This window comes from Helianthus annuus, chromosome 12 (genome assembly GCF_002127325.2).
Source record: "Helianthus annuus cultivar XRQ/B chromosome 12, HanXRQr2.0-SUNRISE, whole genome shotgun sequence".
In the NCBI taxonomy this organism is placed as follows: domain Eukaryota; kingdom Viridiplantae; phylum Streptophyta; class Magnoliopsida; order Asterales; family Asteraceae; genus Helianthus; species Helianthus annuus.
In genome coordinates this window covers 152054761-152082086 of record NC_035444.2, presented here as the reverse complement: position 1 = coordinate 152082086, position 27326 = coordinate 152054761, and the positions used below count along the sequence as shown (strand labels likewise).

Below are 27326 nucleotides of genomic sequence, written 5' to 3'. Positions count from 1 at the left end.
CGGACATGTTAAATTATAAAGAAATAAGTGTTTGGAAATTAAATATATGTCAAATAACATAAATTTACTAATATCTATAACAAAATACGTGAAAATGATACTCATCCTTTAATATAATAGACATAGAAATTATGGTTTATTATTTTTTAAGTCAAACAAGGCCCGAGTTAACCTACTAGATACGATTTTGGCCGAGGTTGACCTTGTTTGACCGATTCCGAGTAATTAGGCGGAGTCAAAGAAAGTCGACTCGACAGCCTACCTTGTAGCGACTACTCCGAAAATACTCGGTCTTGGAAACCTTGTTTTACAACCATGCTAATAATAACCAGATTTATTAGGTAGCTATAAGTTGAAGATAAGAGATAAAATGGAAGCAAATCGAATTTTATAATTTGAAAGTCAAATAACCAGATTTATTAGGGGACTAGGGGTGGAATCACTAGTGATGGATTCCATCACTCCCACTATCCAATCAGGAAATGCCATGTCATCAACCATATTTCCATCACTAGTGATAGAAATGGACTAGGGGTGGAATCACTAGTGATGGGTATTCCAATATACAAGTATTAATGCACAATGTACAAGTCATACCCTATAAAACTCAAAAGTTTCACGCGTGCTGGGTTTAACGCGTTTAAAATTCCACGCGTTATTGTTTGAGTGGCGCCGGTGTTATAACTCGTTTTGGAAAATTCCACGCGTGAACTTTGTGTATCACGCTTCCACCCCGTCCCCTCTTAGGTAGTTTTAGATTATTACTATCTCATACCCAAAATTTTATTTTATTTTATTTTTTGTGAGCGTTTCTGTGGTGAAGTACCTTCTCCCTCCTTCGTTACCCAATAAACCCTAAACCACCACCGCCACCACATGTCTTCCTCCCAATCCGACGAACCCCAAAACCCATCACCCGATCCCACAACCAAAACCCCAGATCAAGAATCCACAGACCCGTCTCCAACAAACGAGAATAATCAAGAACACGAAGAAGAAGAAGGAGAATGTGGGTTTTGTTTGTTCATGAAAGGAGGCGGGTGCAAAGAAGTGTTCATCAACTGGGAAAACTGCATCGAAGAAGGCGAGAAAAACAAGGAGAATATAGTGGATAAATGTTTCGATGTTACTTCCGCTTTGAAGAAATGTATGGAGGCCCATTCAGATTATTATGCTCCTATTTTGCAGGCCGAGAACGCGGCCGAACAGGAAGCTATTAACCAGTTAAATAAGGAGAAAGAGGCGGCTGCGGCGGTGCCGGTGGCCGGAGCATCGGATTCAGGGGCGGAAGAACAGAAACCGGCGACTTCTTTAACAAATTGAAGAATTTTTTGAGTTGATCAGTGAAAATGTTGTGTCTTTGAAATAAGGTACTTGAAATTGATGATTTTGCATACAGTTAATTGGTTGATTGATTGATGATATTACACAGGAAGTTATTCGTTTAGCTTTTATTGAATGTTGATATGAGTGTACTAGAAAGTTATTCGTTTAACCCATGGCATTATAGCCTAGTGGTATTTTGGTGGTGGGATAAGGCTTATGACCATTAGGTCATGGGTTCGATTCCCACATAGGGGGTTTTCCCATGATTTATTGGGTTTCCTCCTGAATTGGTGTATAGGCATTATTGTCTAGTGGAGATGGATATGATCGGGTGGTTCTGCTGGTGGCACGATGATACTCCAGTGGTCCGTCAGTGATCCAAATTTGCCGTTCAAAAAAAAAAAAGAAAGTTATTCGTTTAGCTTTTATTGGTACTGATATTATCAGTGATATTGACCGATATAACTGATATATCACTGAATTATTAGTGTTAAATTGCTATATCTCAAATATCGGTCCTTTACCGATACTCAAGATTTTACCGCAATTAACTGCATAGCATGGGTTATCGACATTCGTTTAGGGTTGGTTGAACGTTTTTTCTCCTGAGCAAGTTTATCGAAATCAAAGCAAAGATTTGTATTTTGTATTGATGTTAGTTCATGCACGCTTTGTTTTCTTATTCCGATTTACACTCTGGCCCTATTTGTGATCCACATGAAGCTTAAGTGCTTGATCCTTCCTAGAATGTTATCAACCTTCACCGGCTCTTTGTTAGACACCATATTGTTCTTCGCGAGCCGTAGATTAAATCATTTTTCTGTTGTGTTGCTATCCTGGTATATGTTTGTGAAGTTCAAAAAGATCATGGATTGAAAACACATAGATCGGAGGAATGTTACTTATGTTTACATAGATCGGAGGAATGTTACTTATGTTTTGCCACACCGCGGACGCCATATGGCAAGAAGTGAAGATATGGTCCACTGACTCGGATGAAGAAGACATACAAAGGCTGCATATGTTCAGGCCTGTCCTTCTCTTAATCAACGCATCAATAGTGGTTTATCACCCAACCACGCGATGGGAATATGATCGGTATTTGTTTAGTTCATTATGGTATTGGTACTCGTTATAATAAGCGAAATAAAAAACTTTACATAGATCGAAAACAACAAAAATGAATATTGATACCGATACCAATGTTGTTCAGTTAATATCGGTTTAGTTGGTTTGCGTTCTATGCTTATTTTTTTCAACATTGCCATATAAACTTTATCGAAAACGGTTATCGTGCCGCTATCGTACCAAACCGAAACCAGCTGAGTTGTTCGGTACCGGTATATATATATATATAATATAGGGGGCTGCTAGAATGAGAACCACCCCGAGTTGTAAGAACCGCGAGAACTACACCCCACGGAGCGCCGTTCGCCGCGATTTTTTTTTACAAGTAGATGTGTGCGTTATAAACACGGCCGTAAAAAATCACGGCGAACGGCGCTCCGTGGGGTGTACTTTTTTACACCTCAAGTTTGGTGTTTTTTAATTTTTTTTCTTTTTTCTTTTTTTTTTTCACCAAACTTGAGGTGTAAAAAAGTACACCCTACGGAGCGCCGTTCGCCGTGATTTTTTACGGCCGTGTTTATAATGCACACATCTACTTGTAAAAAAAAATCGCGGCGAACGGCGCTCCGTGGGGTGTAGTTCTCGCGGTTCTTACAACTCGAGTTGGTTCTCATTCTAGCGGCTCCCTATATATATATATATATATATATATATTGCTTTCAATAAGCTAAGGTCGTATGGCTACCATATCATACCGGACCGAACAAGATTGATACCAATATGTATTATTTTTTATGGTTTCGTGTTTGATAACATATACCTTGCCGCTACCGTAGTGAATTGAACCGAAACCAAACGAACATCGATTCAGTACTGGTATTTATTATTATTGTTTTTTCTTTCGATAATAAATGACATCGCATTGCTAGCGTACAGTACCAAACATCTGTACCAATACCTATATTCATTTTATGGTTTTCGGTTTTCATTTTTTTTTCATTTATACAACTCTGTTAGTGATGATAAATGAATATTGATATCAATACCATGACAATTTAAAGTGATCGACACCATTCGGTATTACCGCCCGGTTAAACCATTTATGAGCCCTTCCCGATACTGTTTAAAAACTGGTTTTTAAAATATTGGGTTTTACGTTTGAAAACAAACCTAAAAAAGAGACTAAAAAAAGGAAACTAAAGCAAAATAAATAAATAAATAAACAATGAATACACATAATTTTAATATTGAAAGTAAATCCATCCATTTATCAATACACACCGAAATTGTTTTCGTTTTGTTACCAAAAGTTGATTTAATTTTTTTTACAAAATTGTTACTTTTCTTAAAAGTTTTATGTAACCCATATCTTAATTTTTTAGTTAAAGTATGTAACCCATATCTTAATTTTTAGTTAAAAAATTGAATTTTAGTTGGTAACTTAAAACTTTAACCATTATCTCAACAACCATTAATTCAAAAGTAACATCCACCAAATCTGATGATGAAGATACATAGATCGGATTTTTATTTTCTTCTTGGTTTTGCTCCATTCTTGCCCTAAAAACTTCGATTATAAAGCCGTCGCATTGCTTGAGAGAGTAAGAAAGATAGAAAGAAAGTCATCAGGCACAAGGGGCTTAGATGGTTTGCTAAACAAACTTGTACATGGTGGTACCGTACCGATAAAAAAAAACAAAGTGTATCAAAAGGGGTACCGTACCAGTGCTAAAAAAACAAACGTGTACAGTGCTAAAAAAACAAACTTATACGGATACAAGTACCGTACCAATCTCATCCCTACTTCAAAGTTCCTATCCTCTCAATATATATACTCACTTATTTTGTCATGTCAAGCCGTAGACGCCCACAACACAACTTTTGTGCCCAACGGAAAACCGACCACCACATCCAAGAACGCCGACTGTCCTTCCACGGAGCTCAATTATCACAAGACCATCAATCATTAGCTTTCCACTCACTTTTTGAGTCGATGTTGCAGTTTATGTCGATATCTCACTGGCGTACAGGGTAACTTTACATGTAATTGTTATCTTTTAAATCGTTGAGTTAAATGTATAAATTTTGTTCAATATACTTGATAAAGTTCTGGATGTATTAACCATCTATACTAGTTTAATTGGGCTTTAATTTTTTTAAACCAATTGAAATGTTAAGTTCATGTACAAATAAAATAAACATACTAAACGTACGAATGGAAGTTTTTGGCGGTGACATTTTAGTAATTAAACATACTCGTACAGTTTGTCTTATTTCCTCCCTTTTTCCACAAAAACCGTCATTTCAAAAGATCAAAGCCCTAAAAAACTTCCAAATGCTCTGATTCAAAGTCTCCAAATCTTCAAAATACTCTTCGATTCTACCATTAGTCATGTCTACAAAAGGTAATTTCAACGACAACCAAGCATTTGTAGGGTAATTTTGAATCAGTTTTATGTGTTAATTTGATTGAGTGTACTATTGTTATGTTGTAGGGTAATTTTGTTGAACTTGTAGGGTAATTTTATCAATAATTAGTTATCAATTAAAATTGTGTATTTTGTATATTTAGTTTCTATTAAAAGGAGGAGAAGTCAGAGAACTTGTTCAAAATCACTTAAAAAATATGCCAATGATGCAACAAACCCTATTTGCTTTGATGTTGATGAAATTGATGACGGACAAACATTAGCAGGTTAGAAAAGCCTAAATTATGTAGATAAATAATCTATAGCAAATATAACAATTGATGATTTTTTTTACTCTATGTTGAAATAGAAAATATAGCAAAGAAAAAGAAGGAAGATAGAAAAACACATCTTAAAAAGAAAACAAACAACAGTTGCTGTTGCGAAGAACGATGGTGTGAAAGAGAAGGACGCTGCAAAAAAAAAGCCTGATGTGAAAGAGAAGGACGTTGCAAAAGAAAAGCATGTTGTGAAAGAGATGGACGCTGTAAAAGAAAAGCCTGTTGTGAAAGAGAAGGACGTTGCAAAAAAAAGCATGTTATGAAAGAGAAGGACGCTGCAAAAGATAAAAAAGTTTGTAAAAAGGACACTCGTAAAAGAAAGCAATTAAACTCGCAAGACGATTTTGAGTCTCCGGTTAAACAATTGAAAACTTCAAAATCTACACCGGTAAAGACTGTTGTGAAACAGAAATATAGTAGGAAAAAAAAGAAAAACATGAAAGATGAGCAAGTTTGTGAAAAGAAGAGTGGGAAAAGAACAGAAGTGGACTCTCAAGACGATTTTGAGTCACCAATTAAAAAAATAAAAGCTGGAAAAACTACGGAGAAAGTCAAAAACATCAGTAAAAAAACACCTCAAGTAGTGGACTCTCAATATGATTTTCAATCCCCTATTAAGACTAGAAAAAGAACACCTCAGATAGAATTCCCACAAAGGAACTTTGTAGATTTCACTAGCAATACCCTACGCATGAAATGCAAGTCATCTGGTCTATTGGATGTTATAAGTTCACTTTCAGATGAACAAAAAAAAGCTGTGATAGAAATGGGGTTTGAAGCTCTACTTTCACTGAAGATAAATTATGTGCCAACAGTGTTAGGACGTTGGTTGGTAATGAACTACGATGAAGACAGGCAAGAGATTAATACAGGAAATCATCGTATAAAAATAACTCCAAAGTTAGTAGAAGAATGTCTCGGAATACCAAGGGGTAAGATTGCAGTGCTTGAGAAGAACAAACCTAGAAAAGGTGTTGGTGAGAGAGTTGATGAATTTAAGAATCAATTTGATAACCCGAAAATCAGGGTGAGAAAAGTTATTGATTTGATCAAAGAATCTTCACAAGCAGGAAAGTTATTCAACACAAACTTTCTTGTTGTGGTGAATACTTTGTTGGGAGAAACAACACAATCAACAACAGTCAACCAGAGGTTTATAATTGGTATTGAAAAAGATTCAGAAATACCAAATCTGAACTGGTGTGGCTACATGCTCGAATGTCTAAGAAGATCAAAGAAAAAATGGAAAGGAGGAATTGATCAATTCACTGGCCCAATAATATTACTTGCGGTATGATAATTACTCTACTTATTATTTGTAGTTAATTTAGTTATTTTTAATAACTAATTTAATTTAAAACTTATATTTCGTTAAATTAATGGCAGGTAATATTCGCACATTCATACTTCAAGAGGCGTAAAAAATCAGGTTTTAAAGTTGAAACACCAGCAGTGAAGTATATCACAACGGAGCTACTCAACAACTTGCAAAAACATTTCTACAATAATGGCCCATTGACAGACGATGAAGAAACAGATGATGATGTAGAAATGAATGAAAATCCGAAGAATGTTGAATCTGATACTGAAGATAAAAGCAAAAAGAATGTTCAAGTTTCAAATTTTGAAGAACTTATTGGTGATAACATAACTGAAGAAGGTCGAAATGAACCAAATGATGATATCACCACATCAAGTAAGTAATTTCATATTATTACACTATTATGCAATCAAAAGATCAAAAAACCGTTTTAACCATTTGTTGTTTTACTTGTTCTATGTAGTGCCTTATACAAGACTGTCCGACTCAACTTTTGACATCAATAAATTTGGGATTGGAACGTCAACTCAAAAGATTTTTGATTATTTTGCTACACCACAACAATTATCTGAATTATCCTACTTAGGCCCTGATTATAGATCAAATGAAAAGGTAATAATTACTCTACAAACAAAAACTGCGCTATCAATTCAAAATAGTTACTATACTTATATATTTATTAATCATGTGTAGCAATGGTTGATTACTCTTGAAAACCATATTGAAAAATATGAAGAGTTAAAAGAAGTAATTAATCAAATGGTGAAGGAGGGAAAATCAAAGTTTCCATGGAATCAAAATGTACAAGACATGTGTAAGGAATGGGAAGAGAAATTTCCATTGAGTCAAAGTACAAATGATGATACTAACATCATCGATTTGAATGAACCACCTGAAATAACTCCATCAATGGAAAAAGCTGATGATACTAACATCATCGATTTGAATGAACCACCTGAAATAACTCCATCAATGGAAAAAGCTGATGAAGAAGGTACATATTTACACTAGTTTTATAAAATAGTTATCCTACAATTAACATATGTATTATTTGACAAATTTGAAGGTGTCTTCACCGAAGAAGCGGAGGTCGAACAAACAATGAAATCACGTCATGAAGAAAGAAGTCTAAATGATGATAAAAATAAAGATGGTGGGCTAGAAGGTATAATTACTCAACTGATAAAGATCATATATTGTTATTTGTTATAATTTTGTTAATTACCGTACATATTGGTATAATTACTCTACTGATAACATCAAATGTTGTTATTTGTTATAATTCTGATAATTACGCTACACATTGAAATAATTACTCTACTGATAAAATGCAATGTTATTTGTTATAATTCTGATAATTACCCTACACATTGAAATTATTACTCTTCTTATAAGATCAACTGTTGTTATTTGTTTTAATTCTGATAATTGATCTACTGATAAGATCAAATATTGTTATTTGTTATAATTCTGTTAATTACCCTAGACATTGCTATAATTACACTACTGATAAGATAAAATGATGTTATTTGTTATAATTCTGATAATTACCCTACACATTGAAATAATTACTCTACTGATAAAATAAAAGTTTATTAGTTATAATTCTGATAACTACCCTACACATTGACTGTTATTTTGATTTAGTGTATTCTTGATGAGGTTGTAGGGTAATTTTGTTTCACTTATAGAGTAATTTTGACTAAGTAACTGCCTAATGCATTGTAGGGTAATTTTCAGTTTTATTTTAATTACCCTACACATTAAAATAATTACTCTACTAATAAGATCAACTATTATAGGTGATAATGCTGGAAAAATAGTTGATGGTATTGGAGGTGACAATGCTGGTGAAAAAAATGATGGTGAGAATGAATTTGCTGAAAACGATCAACCAGAACCAGGGACAACGGAAACATTACTAAATGAAATCGAGATCAGATGTCAAGAAACAAAAATATAACATTTAGTTGCTAAAGATGCTTCGTTGGGATTCAGTAAGTTTATGCTTTAAAGGATCAATGGAAAGTAAATCCTATTGAAGGTGATTCTTCTCAGGAAAGAATAAAGATGAAAACGAAAACAAAATACAGTCAATTCTAGACACATTTCCATTTCTTCAAGTACCCATCACCCAAGAAACAACTAAAACCCACACTACCCCTGAACAAACAAAAGAAAAGAGAATATCTAAGCCAACTTCTGCATATAAATCACCTTACGTTAACCGGAAAGTTCAACTTGGAACAAAGATGAGTGATGATGAACAATTGATAGTAGATTACATATTTTCTCCAACAGATGAATTGTAAGTACTATTTTAGTTGTTTGCAAATGTTGTTTATATATCTTATTAATTTTTCTATCTTTTGTATAACAACAGCAAGTTTGTATACAAGTCAGTTTATGGGACAGATTCAATCAAAGTGGTTTTTGAAGCAATGTTTGATGGTGTAAAAATTACATCAGTCATCATTGACAAATGGGCTGAAGTGCTAAACAATGAAGAAAAAAATGAAAAGCCAGTATTCTCTTAGTAGGTTTTTTTGCTCATCGCTTCTATTGGTACGTTTTCAGACTTACTCTTTTATATTCTGTTTTGCTATTATGTAGATTATTCTGTTTTCTGCAAAGAATTATTCTGTTGTGGTAGTATTAAAGCATGAAATTTCATTTGTATACGAATGGGATCAAAATAATGCCGTTTGCTAATTTGATGAGTATCATAGGATTTTTTAGTGTCAATCTTGTGTTAAATCATTATTTTAAAATGATTTTACAATATGAAAATGGATAATTACTCTACATTTGGATACAATTAATAAATTGATAGATTCATTGTTATTGTTATATTTCATACAATTACTCTACTGATAGCTATAATTACTCTACTGATAAGATCAACTGTTGCGATTACTTTTGATATTGTGAATTTACAGTTAAAGAATCATTATGCACCTACAAGCACCGACGAAGTTCGACTTTTAATGTTCACACAAAACTTGGATCAATGGCTTGAACAGTTTAAGTCAAACCGATAAGAGATTTTGACCTCCTGTTTTCCCCATTTTAGCTTCAGAACATTATTACGTCGTGTGTTTCAATATGAACACTTCTAAAATTGTGTTGATCGATAACAGCAAAATGGGTGAAAATTTCCATGATAGATATCAAGGGATCCCTAATATGTTGGTATGACTAATAATAACTTTACAGTTTTACTAACTTTAGAATTTTGAGAAACTAAGATATTTTATTTTTGATATATTGTAGAGAAATGCATTGTGTGACTACCTTGACCTTAAGAAGATCAGATTCGCCAAAAAACACTAAGATGGGCAATCATCAAAAGATTGGAAATGCCATGGAAGACAGAAGAAAACTACATTGACTGTGGCATTTATGCAATGCGCCATATGGAATATTAATTTTTATCTAATAAATAAATAACATGGAATATATACGTAACTAATTACCGTTGAGTAGAAGAAAAGACAAAACGTTATTTACCAAAAATCGTTATCGCGCAAATCGAGAAGGACCCCACCCCACCCCACCCACAGAATTACTTTACTATTTATATTTATAAATTACACTTCAAAACCACCACCCACAGAAGGGCCATGTCGTCCCGGTGTGAACCATGTAAGCTTCTAGATAATACCGTTTGCCCAGCCGATTGTATCTACCGGAACTCTTTCCCCGGTGACAAAGCGAAAGCTATCGATTCGTTTCTCGCCATCAGTCGAGAAAGAAACATGGAGAGTGTCAGAGAAAAGCTTTTCCGTTTGGACACCGACGAAGAGAGGAAGAAATTTATCAATTGTCTTCTTTTCGAAATCAAGATCTCGGAAACTCATCCTGTTGGTGGTGTGAAACAATTTATGGAGCTGAAAGAAAAAGAAACGAGGGATTCGTTGGTTGCGATGGATGCGCAACATGAGGTGCAACTTAAAAATGAAAGAAAGCAGACGAATCTCGTTTTCCAAGAGTTAGAGAAAAAGATTTCCGAGCTTGACGGAGTGAATCCATCTTCGTTTCATGAGAGACATCGGATAGGAGCAGATGCGCCGCGGCGGTGGCTAGGGTGTGGCCGGTGAGTAGTGCGGACAAATAATGGATGGTGAGTTTGCACGTCCTTTCGTTTGCTTTGCTATTTCAGTTTTTATTAAATATAAGACATTTTCCGGATTTGTTTCAGTATTATTAGTGTTTATGGTATTACACTTTCGGATTTGTTTCAATATAATTAGTGTTTATGGTATGAATTCCCTACATAGTGCTCATGGTGTGCCATTAAAACTTGTTATCGATTTTCGGGTCGGACCTAAAGTAATCGAGTACCAGACCGATTGTTCACCAAAACTGACCCGATATGTAGTACCTAAGTTGCTAGTTGGCTGCCGGTTTCGTTCGGGTTATGGCTCGGTTTTAGCGATTTGACAGTTTAACCAAATTATTGTTTTATCTTTGGGGTTAAAAAACGATTTGACAGTTTAACTAAATTATTATAATATAATGATAATGATAATGAAAAAAAAAACGTTATTTTGAACAGACATAATCGGGTTCTAGACTGTACCCAATACCTTGGGTCTTAACAAGTTATTTGTTTTTGATAATTATTTTTTTCTCAAACAAGTCGGTTGTGTGTGGTCATACGAACATACATGAGTTTCTATTCGAACAAGTCTGTTGGTGCATCTACTTAGCTGTCTTATTTTATTCGAACGTTGTGGTCTGTGATCATATAAACTTAGATTGGACGAATTTTGTTGTCTTAAGTCCGAACTTGTGGAACGGAGTTAATTGGACGAACTTATTGTCACACAATAATTTAACCAAGTTAATTGAACAACTTATTTCAACCAAGTTAAAGTGGGATTTAATATTGTTTGTCTATTAGACAGGTTAAGGTGGGATTTAATATTTTTAAGGGTTTGATATGCGTTTTATCTTTGTCATTTCAACATTTTGGAAGCAAAACGATGTCCTTAAAAGCCAATTAAAGCCTGATATTGGTAGGCCCAATCATAGTGGAAGTGATAATTTGGGTCTTCGAGCCCAGAGTAATACACAGGTTTCCCACCTAGTATTTAAAAAAGTAGCAGATAGCTTTGAAGTTGGCTCAAAACAGAACCAACAGGCTCATTATTTGGGCCATAAGTTGTATATAATTCACATTTTGAAAATCTTATATAAAAAGGATTAAAAACTAAGCCGTGTAAATTATATCGTACTTTTAAAGGTGCCAACACTAACCTTATGTTAGTTTAGCTAAAATGCACATAATCGTGCGTTTTGACCGAAACTTTGACTCGTCAATTCGACTAATCAACGTGGTAATTAGTAGGTATAGTCATAAGGGATTATAACCATCGTGATTACACTCACGTTGCAAAGTTCAAACGAACTTTGTCTTGACCAATTCATGATCAAAGCTGAAAGTCAAACACTGTTTGACTTTCTTGCTTAAAATAACTAACCAGGCATGAAGGAACACTTACAAAGGGTCCAAGCTTGGAAAAGAAGACTAAGAATACTCAGGTATGAGGCCTTCAACAAGTGTGAGAGCCTCAACTTAGAGCAATAGAGAGAAGAGAGCAAATGAGCAAGGAAGAATGAAGAAACCCCTTGCTTTTTATAGGAAATCATGAACCCTTAAGATTTTTACAAGTGTTTTTGAATTGTTCAAGGCATGATCTAGATCCTACAAATGTTACACACTGATTTGGGGGTTTGGGGAACACTTAAACCAGCTCAAGGTATTGAAAAACTATGGTTAAAAATGGATTCAGCAGGCTGTTTTGAAGATTCAAAGTCGGTTTGATTCGTTTTTTACCTTTAACCAAATTTGTATGGGACTTTCTTATGCATGGGTTTTCCCATATAATATTAGAGTATATACTTGGTTGTGTGAGTAATCTACGTACGAGCCTATCAACTAGGTTCCGTTCGTAAAACAAGCCAAATACGAGCAAAAGTCTGGGCAACTATGTGTGAGTAATCTACGTACGCTAATTTAAAGTAGATAAATTTTAGTTTGCGAGATTTGATTTGAGCGTCCTAAACTTAACTAGGGTTGGTCCATGTGTATATATCTAATTACCCTACTATACAAAACCAAGTTTAGGGGAATAGTGCCACACAGCTGTGTGGCACTTCTCTATTGGACCAACTTTTTTTTTTATTTTATTTTATCTCCAGTTTAAAATTACGCTTTCGTCCTTTATTTAAAATTACGTTTTTGCCCCTAGCTCAAAATAAAATTATAATTTTGTCTCTAGCTCAAAATTACGCTTTTGCCCTCGGTTCAAAAACTCACTTTTAATTTTGTTCCCAGTTTCAAAATATGGTTTCGCCCTTCGTTTAATATACAAAACCAAGTTTAGGGGAATAGTGCCACACAGCTGTGTGGCACTTCTCTATTGGACCAACTTTTTTTTATTTTATTTTATCTCCAGTTTAAAATTACGCTTTCGTCCTTTATTTAAAATTACGTTTTTGCCCCTAGCTCAAAATAAAATTATAATTTTGTCTCTAGCTCAAAATTACGCTTTTGCCCTCGGTTCAAAAACTCACTTTTAATTTTGTTCCCAGTTTCAAAATATGGTTTCGCCCTTCGTTTAATATTACATTTTTGCACCAACTTCAAAATAAATTGTTCCCCTTTTCTCTAGCTCAAAATTACGCTTCTGCCCTCGGCTCAAAATTACGTTTTTGCCCACAGTTCAAAATAAAATTATATTTTTCCCTAGCTCAAAATTATGATTTTGCTCTCAGTTTAAATTTATAATTTCGCCTCCAGTTTAAATATAATTTTTGAGCTGCGGGCAAAAACGTAATTTTATTTTGAGCTGGGACAAAATCGTAAATTATAAAAAAACGTAATTTTATTTTGCCCCAAACTAAAAATGACGACTTTGCATTTTCGCCCTGTTTCAAAAATTATGATTTCGCCTTCGGTTTAAAATTATGTTTTTGCCCGGTTCAAAATAAAACTATGCTTTTGCCCCCTATTCAAAATTACGATTTTGCCCTCAGTTCAAAATTTTGATTTTGCTCCGGTTCAAATTAAAAATATAGTTTTGTCCCCAGCTTAAAATTACGATTTTGTGATTAGTGCAAAGTTATATTACGATTTTGTCTCCGGTTCAAATTTATAGTATTGCCATCACTTTAACTTTTGCCAAATTACGATTTTACCCAAGTCAACAAATACAACTTTGCCCTTAGTTCAAATTACAGTATTGCTATCGTTTTAGTTTTTTTTAGCAAAACTATAAAAGTATTTTTTTATTAGTTGACTGGATTTAATTTTTTTCCATGTCAAGGAGCTTCCTAAAACTCGCTCATTAATCCTTACAAACTACAGTTTTGCCCTGAGCTCAAAACTACGGTCTTGTCATCGTTTTAGTTTTTTTTCCTAACAAAACTATAATAGTGTTTTTTTAATTGATTGAGAATTATTCGGCTATCGCCCCGCAACGCGGGCGGTGGCATTAACTAGTATGTATTTAAAATGCTGAATATTCTATTACTAACTAAATTGATATTTGTATTCTAACATGTCAATAACATGATGTAATTTTTGGAAGTTATCACTTATTCGTTACTAATACCAGGGACGGCCCTGGGGTGGACGGGGAGGACCACCGGCCAGGGCCCGATATTTCGGAGGGCACACTATTTTTAGAAAAAAAAAAAACCCAATACGTATACGTAAAAATTTATTTTTTAAATAGGGTATACCAATAAAAACACCAACATAGGCCCACTTACAAAACTATTCTTATGCTTTAGATTAGTTACTAGCCCATTGGCATTAGATTTAGACATTTTATTGAGCTCAATACACAATTTCTTTAAGGCCTAAGGGCACATTTTTTTAAAGCTCGAACAGGGTACACAAATTCTCAGGGCCGACACTGACTAATACGTTAGATTATTTACATTATTCATAAAACTTCATAAAGGTATTTACAAATCAGTCAACATCTTCCATTTCAACACCGAAACTGATTTTGACATATTACCTCTAAAACGATTAGACACTAAACAGAGCATATAATTTTCTTTTGAAGAATTGATGTCTACTTAAATGCATATGAAGTTTACTTCTTCTTTTTGAACGGTAAATTTTTTTAATTGCTGTCGTCTGTGGGACCGAAGACCTCCCCATCCCAAACCCAGGTGTTTAAGTATAATAAGTTATGTACAAATGACGGAAGATGAAAAAGGCGGATGAAATCATGCCAACACATTTTCAAAAAACTAAAAGGAGAATCATCTAGAAATGTGCTCACGTCAATGCAGCCCAAGTTGCCCCTAAAACACCCTCGAACACCTCTCCCTTTCTCCTCCCCCTCTCTCCTTCATGTGAGCTTAAAAACGCCCCAAACCCCGGAGTTGAGATGCTCTATGTAAAAAAAAAAATATACAACGGTTGTAATTCTGAATATCTTTAAAAGTGGAAGTCAAGTTTCTTGAATTAGACTAGTAGAAGAGTTAAGTAACTTTATTTGTTATTTAATAATCAGTTTTCTTACAGCTAAAATGAGACTGCATATTTGACGAGAAAATGAACAACTTGAACAACAAGATTACCAAAATGAACATTGACTACATTGAATTTCCCCCCACGAACATTGATGGGCCTACTTGATACCAGGCAAGAGGGCCAAAGTGGCTATATTTATTAACCACTCTAAGGGTATAGGGAGTGGTTAAACATTTTAAAGTGGTAAACATCAAAATCAACCAATGAGAGTGTGTCATGTCATTCAACCTTAAGAATTTAAACTATGCTGAAAAGTATTGGCAATATTAGATACTTCATGAATTGATAAACTTTTTTTTTAAACTAACATATTTAAAATAATAAACACTTCACGCATCGGCAAACCTTTACCGCCTATCCATGTTTGCCGATCGGCAAAACCCACCGGCGGCGGTGTTACCGCGCGGTAAACCGCTTTGCTGAGTGGGTTTGCCGCCCACTCCGGACACCCTAAGGGGTGTTTGTGACTCCTTATTTTAGTGAATTATTGGTTGGGTGTACCTATTTGCACACTCATTTGCCTATTGGCAAACCAAAAAGGTGTTTTTTGTCCTATATGGACACCCTGCAGTGTCGAGCTGTGGCCAAAGCGCAGCGTTTTGATCCGGTCAACGAGACAAAGACTGACGAGTGTCTGACGGGTCTGTTGACCGGACCAAAATGCCGAGCTTTGGCCGCGTTTTGGTCCTGTCAACCAGACCGGGTGTCAGTCTTTTGTCTGGTTGACAGGACCAAAACGCGGCCAAAGCTCGGCATTTTGGTCCGGTCAACAGACCCGTCACACACTCGTCAGTCTTTGTCTAGTTGACCGGATCAAAACGCCGCGCTTTGGCCACAGCTCGACACTACAGGATATACGTATAGACAAAAAACACATTTTTGGGTGTGACTATGTTCGCACCAAACTTGGTGTGTCGATAGTTTGAGCCTATTGGTTTTGAAGTTCAGTTTTTGCTTCAGATGGGCCTACAAACATAATACGACATCGTTTTGCTACCAGAATGTTGAAACAGTACACGTATTACGTATATCATATGTGATGTTCCATTTCACATCTCATAAACCCTAGAAAAAAAAGTTGATATCTCTGTAAACCCTCCCTAGAAGAAGAATCAATCATCAAAATCAAAATGTCAGACAACATTCCCATGGAACTCCAACAGCTAATCATCAACAAGCTTCCGGTGGAACCCTTGATTCGATTCCGATCGGTTTGCAAAGCGTGGAAGTCACTGATCGACAGTTCCGATTTCATTCTTCATCATATCACCCAACATCAACATCTGCTCGTAAGGTATCAAGACGCTGTTAATATCGGGGGAAAATATGTTTCAATTCCTGACAATGATACTGATACTTTCCCCCAAAATACGGTTTCTGTGACTGTTCCCCAATTGGTAGTTAATATGCGTAAACATGAAATAACAATTGACAGCTCCCACGGATTATTGTGTTTGTTCGGTTATTTCGACGGGAAAGCGGTTATTTGGAATCCTTCAATTAGGAAAGCGGTTGATGTTGCTCTGCATCTGTTTGATAGGGATGTTGAAGAGATATCTGCATACTTTTTAGGGTTTGGGGTTTGTCAGAAGACTAGGGACCTGAAGATTTTTAAGATTACGATAGAAGGTATGGAAGGTGTGGTCCCATGGCAGGTTGAGGTGTTTACGTTAAGCACGAGGGTTTGGAGAAGTGCGTATAGCAGCAATGTACAGAGTAAGTTTGTTATTGGTGGGGAACAGGTGGTTGTCGATGGAGTTGTTTATTGGCGTGTTAACGGGGATGTTAGTGATAGGGCCGATGGTGAAGGTGGGTATGGGAATTTTATTGTTTCGTTTGATCTGACAAGTGAAGAATTTGGAGAACTGAAGCTTCCGGATAGATTAGCCAATACTCGTTGTAGTTTGTGTATGTTTAAGTCGGAGTCACTTGCTGTGATTGAAGCCGGTTTAGAGGACTATACATGGGTTTCCCATGTATGGGTGATGAAGGATGGTGTTTCAAAGTTGTTTGAAAAGCTCTTCACTATCAGTGGTCACTCACCAAAGATGGATCATTGGATTCTGTAAGGGGCTTTAGGAAGACCGGTGAAGCTTTAGTCGAATTGCAAGCTCATCCTGGTTCCATTAGAACACTTGCTGCTTATGAACCCTACTCTAAAGCCATCAATAATCTTGGAGTTAGTGGAAGGGATATTTCTGTGTATTCCTACACGGAAACACTACTTCTGCTTGATCAGCCCGATATTACAAATTAGGAAAAAGGTAATGCCACTTTCCCTAATTAGTCTTCAATGTAATAAATGTCTTTTTTAATGATTTTTTTTTTTTACAAAATATTATGCATGTCGTTTAGTTGTGAACTTATTTGAGTTATATTTATTGGTGCAAAATTCAGTTTTTTAATGATCTGGCAAACTCTCTGTTACATATGAACTGTTTAATTGGGGTTTTGTTAGATTAAGTCTGAATGGGGTATTTGTTCAACTAGGGTTTCAAGGTGAGGGTTTCTTGCTTTCCAAAGTTTAGATTAGGGTGAATTTTAGGTATGATGCAGATTGTTCTTGGAGTGTTAGCTATAATTGTAAGTGTTTCGAGGTTTTCATCGGCTGGTTTCTTCACTCACAATCAGGATATATGCAAGCATTTATATGGGGTTAAGGATGTTTACGAAGAGTTTGATCTTTGAAGCTGTTCTTGTCGGCAAGTGATTATGGTCCCGAGTAGGTTAACTACTTTTTTATCAGGCTAGTGATTATGGTCTAGATTAGTTGTTTAATTTCTTCGATTGTTGCTGAATTGATGACTTGTATTGCTTTTTAATGGCGTTTCTTGATCAGTCTAGTGATTGTGGTCCAGATTAGATGTTTAGTTATTTTAATTGTTTCTGAATCGATGGCTATTAATTGCATTTTGATGATATTTCTTGATTTCTTGATCGGACTATTGATAATGTTCCAGATTAGTCAGTTGATTACTTCAATTGATGACTTTGAAGAGCTTTTGATTGCATTTCTTGAATTCTTGATGAGGCTAGCGATTATGGTCCAGATTTGTCGTTTAAATACTTCAAAAGTTGCTGAATCGGTGGCTTTCAATTGCTTTTTGATCGCATTTCTTGATCAGGCTATTGATCATGTTCCAGATTAGTGGTGTAAATCTCTGAATATGGTTTCTGTTTTCAGGTATTTGGTGAAAATAGCATTTGAGGAATTTGGGAAGTTGTTCATCTCTGATCAGCATAATAGTGTGTCTCGTGTGGCGAAGTAGATATATAAATATATATTAGTATAGGGCATGGGTGTGTGTCGGTTAAGAAAGAGCTTCAAGTGTATTTGGATTATGATATCGGGTGGATTTGTAAAGATGATCGGAATAGCACAGGGTCTTATTAAAAAGTTGTGTTTCAAAACCATGAGTTTGGGTTTTATAGAACATGGACATGGGTGTATGGCCGTATGGGACGTGTGTTGGAGACGTGCATGGGACACGTATCGGTCTGTATGATTATCAAGTATTGGATTGGATCGGACTGGATCATCAATTAATGTTTGGTTTGTAGGGAATTGGAATCCTGTACTAATGTTTGGTTTGTAGGGAATTGGAATGCAGTACTTGAACTAAGGGGATATACTGGATACACAACCGGTTCTTGCGCGGGGGGGGGGGGGGGGGGGGGGGGGGAATGGGGGGAATGGGGGGGAATTTGGCCGGACCGGTGACTAAGGTTTAGGAAAGCATCAAACAAACCGGCTAGCCGACCCGTCAGAAAAGGGTTACGTTCCACCGGTTTGCCAGTTTGGGCCAGCTTATTTTGATACCAGAATGGACAGCAATTATTCTAATAAACCACAACATATTTTCAAAAATCAAAACGAAAATAGAGGTGTTTGACTTTGACTTTTACGCTTTTGATCCTTATTTGTGTATAGCCAACCATGAATTTGAATTTGGGACTGCCAGCTTTGAATATCAACAGTGATTCAACACTTTCGTCTCTAAAATTCATATATAAACATTTTTAAAGAAATCCTTAAACGGGTTGACGCAAAACATTTTCTTAAATCTACATATAACCCACTTTTTTTTGAACGACCAACAAAACAAGTTTATTCAAACGAAATCAGAATAATGAACCAGACATTCGAAGCATTTTACAACCTGACTATCCCAAATTTTCAAGGTTAAAAGCTTTCCATTCCTCCCAGGTCAACGCCATAGATTTTGATCTGTTTTTCATCCACATGTAACTTAGAGTTTTAACCTCTTCAATTACCGCAGCCACTGAAGGAACTTTTGACTCGAACACAACCATGTTTCTCGATTTCCAGATGCTCCAAAGAGAAGTGAGTAATACCGTGTGGACAGCCTTTTTGCCTCTCTTTGATCCGCTCCAAAGCTTGTGAGTAGAAAGCAAATCCTTCATCTCAAAAGCGTATATGGGGAAGAGATGGCACCAAATACTGATAATACTCCATACCGTTTGAGAGAAATGGCACGTGTGTTCCACTGATTCTTGGATGTCCCCACATAGACGGCACATGGGGTTTTGGACGTGGATATTCCTCCTAAGAAGAGCATCCATAGTAGTTAGTCTCCGAAGCTCCGCGCGCCATGTGACAAATCTCACCTTTGCTGGGATCTGACTGTTGGAAGGGACTGTTGGCAGCTTAAGCGGCTCCTTTAAACTTCCCACAGAGAACAAACCGTCATTTGCCTTAGTCCAAACCCAACCATCCGGACCATTCGAAAAGCTGAAATGCATCAGCTCTGCTGAGAGATTATTCAGCTTTAATTGTTCCACCTGGGTCAAATTTTGACGGCTCCAATTCCAGTAAAAAACTAGCCCGTTTATCCCCTGGCTTATACATATAACCCACTTACTTTGCGGGTTGTGTTCAGGTTAACTTATTTATTAAATATGTGATGTTCATTAAATAGGCCGTGTTCGGATTGACCTTTTTAATAAACGGTCATACCGGCTCTATCATCTCTGTCTATGAAAGTGGTTCCAAGAGGCATGTCGTAAAGTGGCCCAAATTAAAAAAGTTTCATTTTTTATATTGAAGTAATAAAAGTGACATAAAAACAAGGGACCATTTTTGGCATTTTACCTTTAATTTATTCAGTTGGGACTACAAACATACCACGACATCGTTTTGCTACCAAAATGTTGAAACAGGACGCATATATGATCTTCCATTTCATATATCATAAACCCTAGAAATCTCATATCTCAATCATCAAAATCAAAATCAAAATGTCAGACAACATTCCTGTTGGGGAATTTTCAGAAACCGGACGATCAGAGAGGCGTGTAATCACTCTCAGATCAAATTATTTCGGTGGTTCACCCGAATAATTTAATCGGATACAACTCTGATTTTGAGAATTGAACCTGAGTATGTGTTTTTGAGTGAAATTGACGAACCAGAGAATTGTGACCAAAAACTGAGAAACGAATTTAGGGTTTTCTTGCAGATAACTGCCTCCGGCAGTTATTTTCGAATTTTAGTAAATTGCATTAAAAACTGCCTTGAAATTTTGTTTGAAAATTTATCATAAATTTTCGACCCCAGCCAGGGGCTCTGCCCCTTGGACCCCGCCAGGGGCTGCCGCCCCTTGGACCCTGCTCCCAGGGGCGCTGCCCCCGGACCCCCTACCAAGGGGGCGCTGCCCCCTTGGAACCCCCGTAGAGTACGGGCTCCGCCCGTACACCTCGAATAATAATAACTCAAACAAGCGTGCACTCCCGCACCTCCTAACTTGCTTGATGTGTATTATTATTCGCTTTGATCACCAAGTCAATCCCGATTACACTAAAATATCTAACATTCCTCCCCCATTTTAGCGTAATCCTTGATTAACTTAAACAAATTCACAACAATCAAACTTATGCATAAATGAAATATCGCGACGATTGAATTTCACATTAGTATATTACACATTCCAAATATTCGAATATAGGGGTGTCGCTAAGGATTGAACCCTTTCTATTCAGTGAATACATGAAGATAATATACACACAAGTTTACATACTCTAATGTTCTTTCTTGACACTATTTTTACTAGCCTGTGTCCCATCCTTCAATGAACATATCAAAGACAAGTCCTAGCTTCTTGAAGCGGCTAAACTTCATGCTCATATAGGTAGCTCTTTATTCTTGCACCTGCATATGCAATTTTTCAAAGAACTATTAAGAAGAGAACCTTCAATCTCCTTTAACTTGGAGGTCTAAACACATACCTTGGGATGATGCTACTAATGTGTTCCAATTTCTAGATGTTAAGCTTTCCACATTGAATTCAGCACCTAACGTCATATTAGGTGGGAATTGGGTATCTTAACACGAGAAATCTCAGGTGGACTTTAATCCCATCCCTACAGCCGCCTTGTGCACAAGATCTCTACATAAATCTTTGGTTAAGTGGTCGGCTAAATTCTGTTGAGTTCTCACAAACTCCACCGATATCACCCTTTGCGTGATGAGCTCACGAATCATGCTGTGTCTAACACCTAAGTGTCTAGACTTCCTATTATACACTTGCGTGATGAGCTCACGAACCAGCCAGGGGCTCTGCCCCTTGGACCCCGCCAGGGGCTGCCGCCCCTTGGACCCTGCTCCCAGGGGCGCTTCCCCCGGACCCCCTACCAAAGGGGCGCTGCCCCCTTGGAACCCCCGTAGAGTACGGGCTCCGCCCGTACACCTCGAATAATAATAACTCAAACAAGCGTGCACTCCCGCACCTCCTAACTTGCTTGATGTGTATTATTATTCGCTTTGATCACCAAGTCAATCCCGATTACACTAAAATATCTAACAATTCCCTTCGAAATCCAAGAGCTAATCATAAACAAGCTTCCGGTGGAACCGTTGATTCGATTCCGAACAGTCTGCAAAGCATGGAAGTTCCTCATCGACAGTTCCGATTTCATTCGAAATCATGTCAAGCAACAGAATCAGCAACATCTGCTCGTAAGGTATCACGACGCTCTTCATCTTGAGCGAAAATGTGTTTCAATTGCTGACAATGATGATGCTACTTTCCCCCATCATAAGGTTCCTGTTACTATTCCCCAATTGGTAGTTGATATGGATAAACATTATACAATAATTGACAGCTCTCACGGCTTATTGTGTTTGTTCGGTATCGAAGATAAAGCGATTATTTGGAATCCTTCTATTAGGAAAGCGGTTGATGTTGTTCTGCCTCATATGGTCGGTGATGGGATACATGTAAATGTGTTAGGTTTTGGGGTTTGTCCGGAGACCATAGACCCGAAGATTATTAAAATTAGGATTAATATGGAAGATGTGGTCCCGTGGCAGGTTGAGGTGTTTACGTTAAGCACGAGAGTTTGGAGAAGTGCGTATAGCAGCAATGTACCGAGTAAGTGTTTTAAGTTTGGTGGGGAACAGGTGGTTGTAGGTGGAGTTGTTTATTTTCTTGTGAGTGGTAATTTGGTTGTTTCGTTTGATCTTACAAGTGAAGAGTTTGGAGAAGTGAAGCTTCCGGATAGCCTAACTTATACTCGTAAATTGTCTGTGCTTAAGCTAAGGGAGTCACTTGTTGTGATTGAAGCCGGTCTAGAGGAACGCGGTCCAGAGGAAGTCGACCTCGGTCGAGGGTACTATAAACGAGTTTACCATATATGGAGGATGGAGGATGGTGTTTCAAAGTTGTTTGAAAAGCTCTTCTCTATCGACTACTCACCAGATGGATCAATGGTTTATATAAGGGGCTTTAGGAAAACTGGTGAAGCTTTACTCAGATGGCTAGCTCCTCCTGACTTCAATAGAACACTTGCTGCTTATGAACCCTATTCTAAAGCCATCACTAATCTTGGGATTAATGGAAGTTATATTTCTGTGTATTCCTTCACAGGAACACTGCTTCTGCTTTGATCAGCCAGTTTATGAAAAAGGTAATGTCATTTTTTCTAATTAGTTTTCATTCCCTATACGATCAATGTAGTAAATGCCTTTTTAATGAATTTTGTACCAAATATTATGCATATCGTTTGATTGTGAACTTAGTTGAGTTATATATGCCGGGTGGAAATAGTTGAGTTTTCTCTTTAAGAGGAGGCTTATTGGTCTACTAAGACCGGACCAAAATCTCAAACTGAATGAGCCCATTTACTCCATCTTTCTTTTCTATTATGTTTTCTTACCAAAGTCAGAATATCAAATTATCAGTTACACAATTCTTTACACATAAGTACATGGTTATTTTATGTTAGGTTTTATAATATTTCATAGGCAAATTGGAAATAAATAATCCCAACTCACTGTCATTGGCCAATAAGAATTCCTACTCATTTAATCACCAATAATAATCCGAACTATTCACTTTTGTTTGTAAAATACTCCCACGTTAAAAAAACACTAACTAGGTTAAAATATTGCTCACGTGGCTTAACATGTGTGGACTGACATGGCTGGTTAACATCTTACTTAGTGTATAAAATGATTATCAGCTTCATTTGCACACACAATCGACTGAATTTGCCCAATTTGTAGAATTAGGGTTTTGAGGGAAAGTGCGATTGTGTGTGCAAATGAGGCTGATAATCATTTTATACACAAGTAAGATGTTAACCAGCCACGTCAGTCCACACATGTTAAGCCACATCAACAATATTTTAACCTAGTTAGTGTTTTTTTAACGTGGGAGTATTTTACAAACAAAAGTGAATAGTTCGGATTATTATTGGTGATTAAATGAGTTGGGATTATTATTGGCCAATAACAGTGAGTTGGGATTATTTATTTCCAATTTGCCTATTTCATATAGGTTGTACAATGTTTTAGTTTTTATGTTTATCTTACGTATTGATTTCAGTTATAAGCGTACGGATTAACTTGGTTATTGAAAAGTTGGGTTGGTTCATTCGGCTAACCGAACTTTCAACTTTGAACGTAAGTGTATTTAAGCTAATTTCATCTAATAAATCCAGACACCCTGTTATATAGTGTGTAAAATAAAGCATTCAATTATCGTAATTTATCGAAGTGATTAAGCAACAACTCTATGTTATCGTAAAATTACAACAAAATTCATCAACATATAACATATTTTTTTTATAAAAAATAAAAAATAGTATTGGTTTTAACTTCACAAAATGAATTATAACTAAACGATCCATTTATCAATCATTTTATTTGTATTCCTACATCTGTTTTTAGTTATTAGGTCTAGGGTATATAAATTTTTCATGTATCTTTATTCAATAAACTAGGTTAGAAACCATGTATAAAATGGATTGAATAAAGAAATTATTAAGTAGTTATTGATAAAGATTTAAAAATAATAAACGATATATCGAGATAGGTAGAGGATCCTGTAAAAAAGGTCTAAAATGTGAGAAGGGTAAGAAAGAATCTCAACCATTAGATCTTTTGATCTAATGGTTGAGATCAATAGGGACCAAATTGTAAAATATTTTCATTAATTTGGACTGATTTGAAATATCTAGGGGCAATATAGTCTTTTAAACCCACTAGAAATTAGGTTATGCACATGTAACTTCCCCCGTCTTTTTTAAACATCAATAACTTTTTATACGTAACTTTTTTTTTTTTAAAAATACACCATAATAACGAGCGTTTTTTTATCTTTAATACGAGTACCATATTGCTATATTTTTATAGATAAAAAAATATGTTTCGATCAGATGTTTAGTCGTTTAGTCAATAAATGGTGTTATATATACTTGCTGAATGGTGTTATATACTTGCTGAATGTTGAATGGTGTTATATACTTGCTAAATGGTGTTATATACTTGCTGAATGATGTTATATACTTCCTATAATTAAGGTGGCGGTTATGGGAAGTTTTTAATTAATTGAATTAATGATAAAATTACTTGTTTACCCTTTTCAATTAATTTAGATCTAATCGCTGAGATTCTTTCTTACCTTTCTCATACTTTTGGTCTTTTTTACAATAACCTTACCCTATCGAGATATAATATAACTGAAATTACATATAAGAAATAGAATACGAATGAGTGAAATAAAAAAAATAGAAAACTTTTTTTTAGCCTCATGGTATTGTAACATATGACGCACTTACTTATTTATTATTTTGGAGTTAAACAAGAAATCCCAAACATCCTCTGAGATGAAAACCTTTGAACGAATAAAACCTAGTTTTACTTTTGTAATTTTGAATATAACAACAATAATACTAGATCAATCTATGTTACCAATATAGTTTGCAATTGTAACTATTAAGAGAGAAAATGGATAGCAATTTGAATTTATAAGAGTAAATTACGATTTTGGCCCATGTGGTTATATCACTTTTACCCTTTTAGTCCAAAAAGAATCTTTTAACATCTGAGCTCTCAACGTCTTTTTTTCTAACCCTTTTGGTCTCCAACGTCTTTTTTTCTAACCCTTTCATCAACAAGAAGAAGAAGGAGAATGTGGGTTTTGTTTGTTCATGAAAGGAGGCGGGTGCAAAGAAGTGTTCATCAACTGGGAAAACTGCATCGTAGAAGGCGAGATAAACAAGGAGAATATAGTGGATAAATGTTTCGATGTTACTTCCGCTTTGAAGAAATGTATGGAGGCCCATTCAGATTATTATGCTCCTATTTTGCAGGCCGAGAAGGCGGCCGAACATGAAGCTATTAACCAGTTGAATAAGGAGAAAGAGGCGCTTGCAGCGGTGCCGGTGGCCGGAGCATCGGATTCAGGGGCGGAAGAACAGAAACCAACCGGCGACTTCTTGAACAAATTGAAGAATTTTTTGCGTTGATCAGTGAAAATGTTGTGTTGTGTCTTTGAAATAAGGTACTTGAAATTGATGATTTTGCATACAGTTAATCGGTTGGTTGATTGATTGATTGATGATATTACACAGAAAGTTATTCGTTTAGCTTTTAGTATCGGTACTGATATTATTGGCGATATTGACCAATATAACCGATATATCACTGAATTATTAGTGTTAAATTGCTATATATGTAAATTTTGCATGATTTTAAAATTACCGATATCCCACCGAGATAGCCTATATCTCAAATATCGGACCTTTACTGATACCCAAGATTTTACCGCATTAACTGTATAGCATGGATTATCGACATTCGTTTAGGGTTGGTTGAAAGTTTTGTTCTCCTGAGCAAGTTTATCGAAATCAAAGCAGAGATTTGTATTTTGTATTGATGTTCGTTCATGCACGTTTTGTTTACTTCTAGCCCTATTTGTGATCCACATGAAGCTTAAGTGCTTGATCCCTCCTAGAATGTTATCAACCTTCACCGGCTCTTTGTATTGATGTTCGGTACCGGTATATATATATATATATATATATATAGTGGATGGTTCAAATAAGAAGAAAAATTTTGTAAGAATAAAAAGAATAAGTTTTAAACCAATAGAAATGCTACATTTTATTTCATTTAATATGTGTATTTAATGTTATTAATAAGGGCATATAGGTAAATTTCTAATTGTAATTAATTAACTAACTAATTAAAAACTTGTAACTCACTTTTAAATATACTCTTTCAAGATAAAATAATTTAGGGTGAAGGACAATTTTCGACATGCGTAGGATAAATTTTAGTATGTGTAGAATAAATTCTTAAATATGTATGAAAATTTAGATATGCGTAGGGTAAATTTCGGTAAGTGTAAGATATATGTAGGATAAATTTTGAAATGTGTAGGATAAAATGTTTATTTCTTTATTAATGAAAGATAACATAACAATTAATGAAGGAGTTATAAACTATTTAATGTTTTACCATTATGCCTCTTCTTTTTTTTCTTCTCACATTAAATTTCTTCTCAAATAAACATTGCCCTATATATATATATATTGCTTTCAATAAGCTAAGATCGTATGGCTACCATACCATACCGGACAGAACAACATTGATACCAATATGTATTATTTTTTATGGTTTCTTGCTTGATAACATATACCGTGCCGCTACCGTAGTGAATTGAACCGAAACCGAACGAACATCGATTCAGTACCGGTATTTATTATTATTGTTTTTTCTTTCGATAATAAATGACATCGCATTGCTAGCGTACAGTACCAAACAACATCTGTACCAATACCTGTATTCATTTTATGGTTTTCGGTTTCCATTTCTTTTCATTTATACAACTCTGTTAGTGATGATAAATGAATATTGGTATCAATACCATGACAATTTAAACTGATCGACACCACTCGGACATTCGGTATTACCGCCCGGTTGACCCATTTATGAGCCCTTCACGATATTGTTTAAAAACTGGTTTTTAAAATATTGGGTTTTACGTTTGAAAACA

At 35.7% G+C, this 27326-nt stretch overlaps 2 protein-coding genes and 1 long non-coding RNA gene across 4 annotated transcripts; all 3 read left to right on the top strand.

The window, feature by feature from the left end:
* Positions 1-529: 529 nt before the first annotated feature.
* On the top strand, positions 530-25810 carry LOC110895656. The gene is made up of 2 exons (XM_035980433.1): positions 530-1013; positions 25464-25810. Exons 1-2 carry the CDS (start codon positions 877-879, stop codon positions 25792-25794), a joined length of 468 nt encoding a protein of 155 aa, XP_035836326.1. The 5' UTR covers positions 530-876; the 3' UTR covers positions 25795-25810.
* LOC110895657 lies at positions 7548-9650 on the top strand. The gene is made up of 4 exons (XR_002567296.1): positions 7548-7629; positions 8267-8772; positions 8848-9029; positions 9404-9650. It is a non-coding gene; the product is annotated as an uncharacterized LOC110895657 (long non-coding RNA).
* LOC110895655 (F-box/kelch-repeat protein At3g23880-like) lies at positions 16054-18654 on the top strand. Of its 2 annotated transcripts, none has more exons than XM_022142976.2 (2): positions 16054-17288; positions 18209-18654. In XM_022142976.2, exon 1 carries the CDS (start codon positions 16155-16157, stop codon positions 17091-17093), a length of 939 nt encoding a protein of 312 aa, XP_021998668.1. In that variant the 5' UTR covers positions 16054-16154; the 3' UTR covers positions 17094-17288; positions 18209-18654. The 2 variants fall into 2 exon arrangements, with proteins under 2 accessions (XP_021998668.1, XP_021998669.1); XM_022142977.2 differs by lacking the exon at positions 18209-18654 and adding an exon at positions 17985-18202.
* Positions 25811-27326: the final 1516 nt, after the last annotated feature.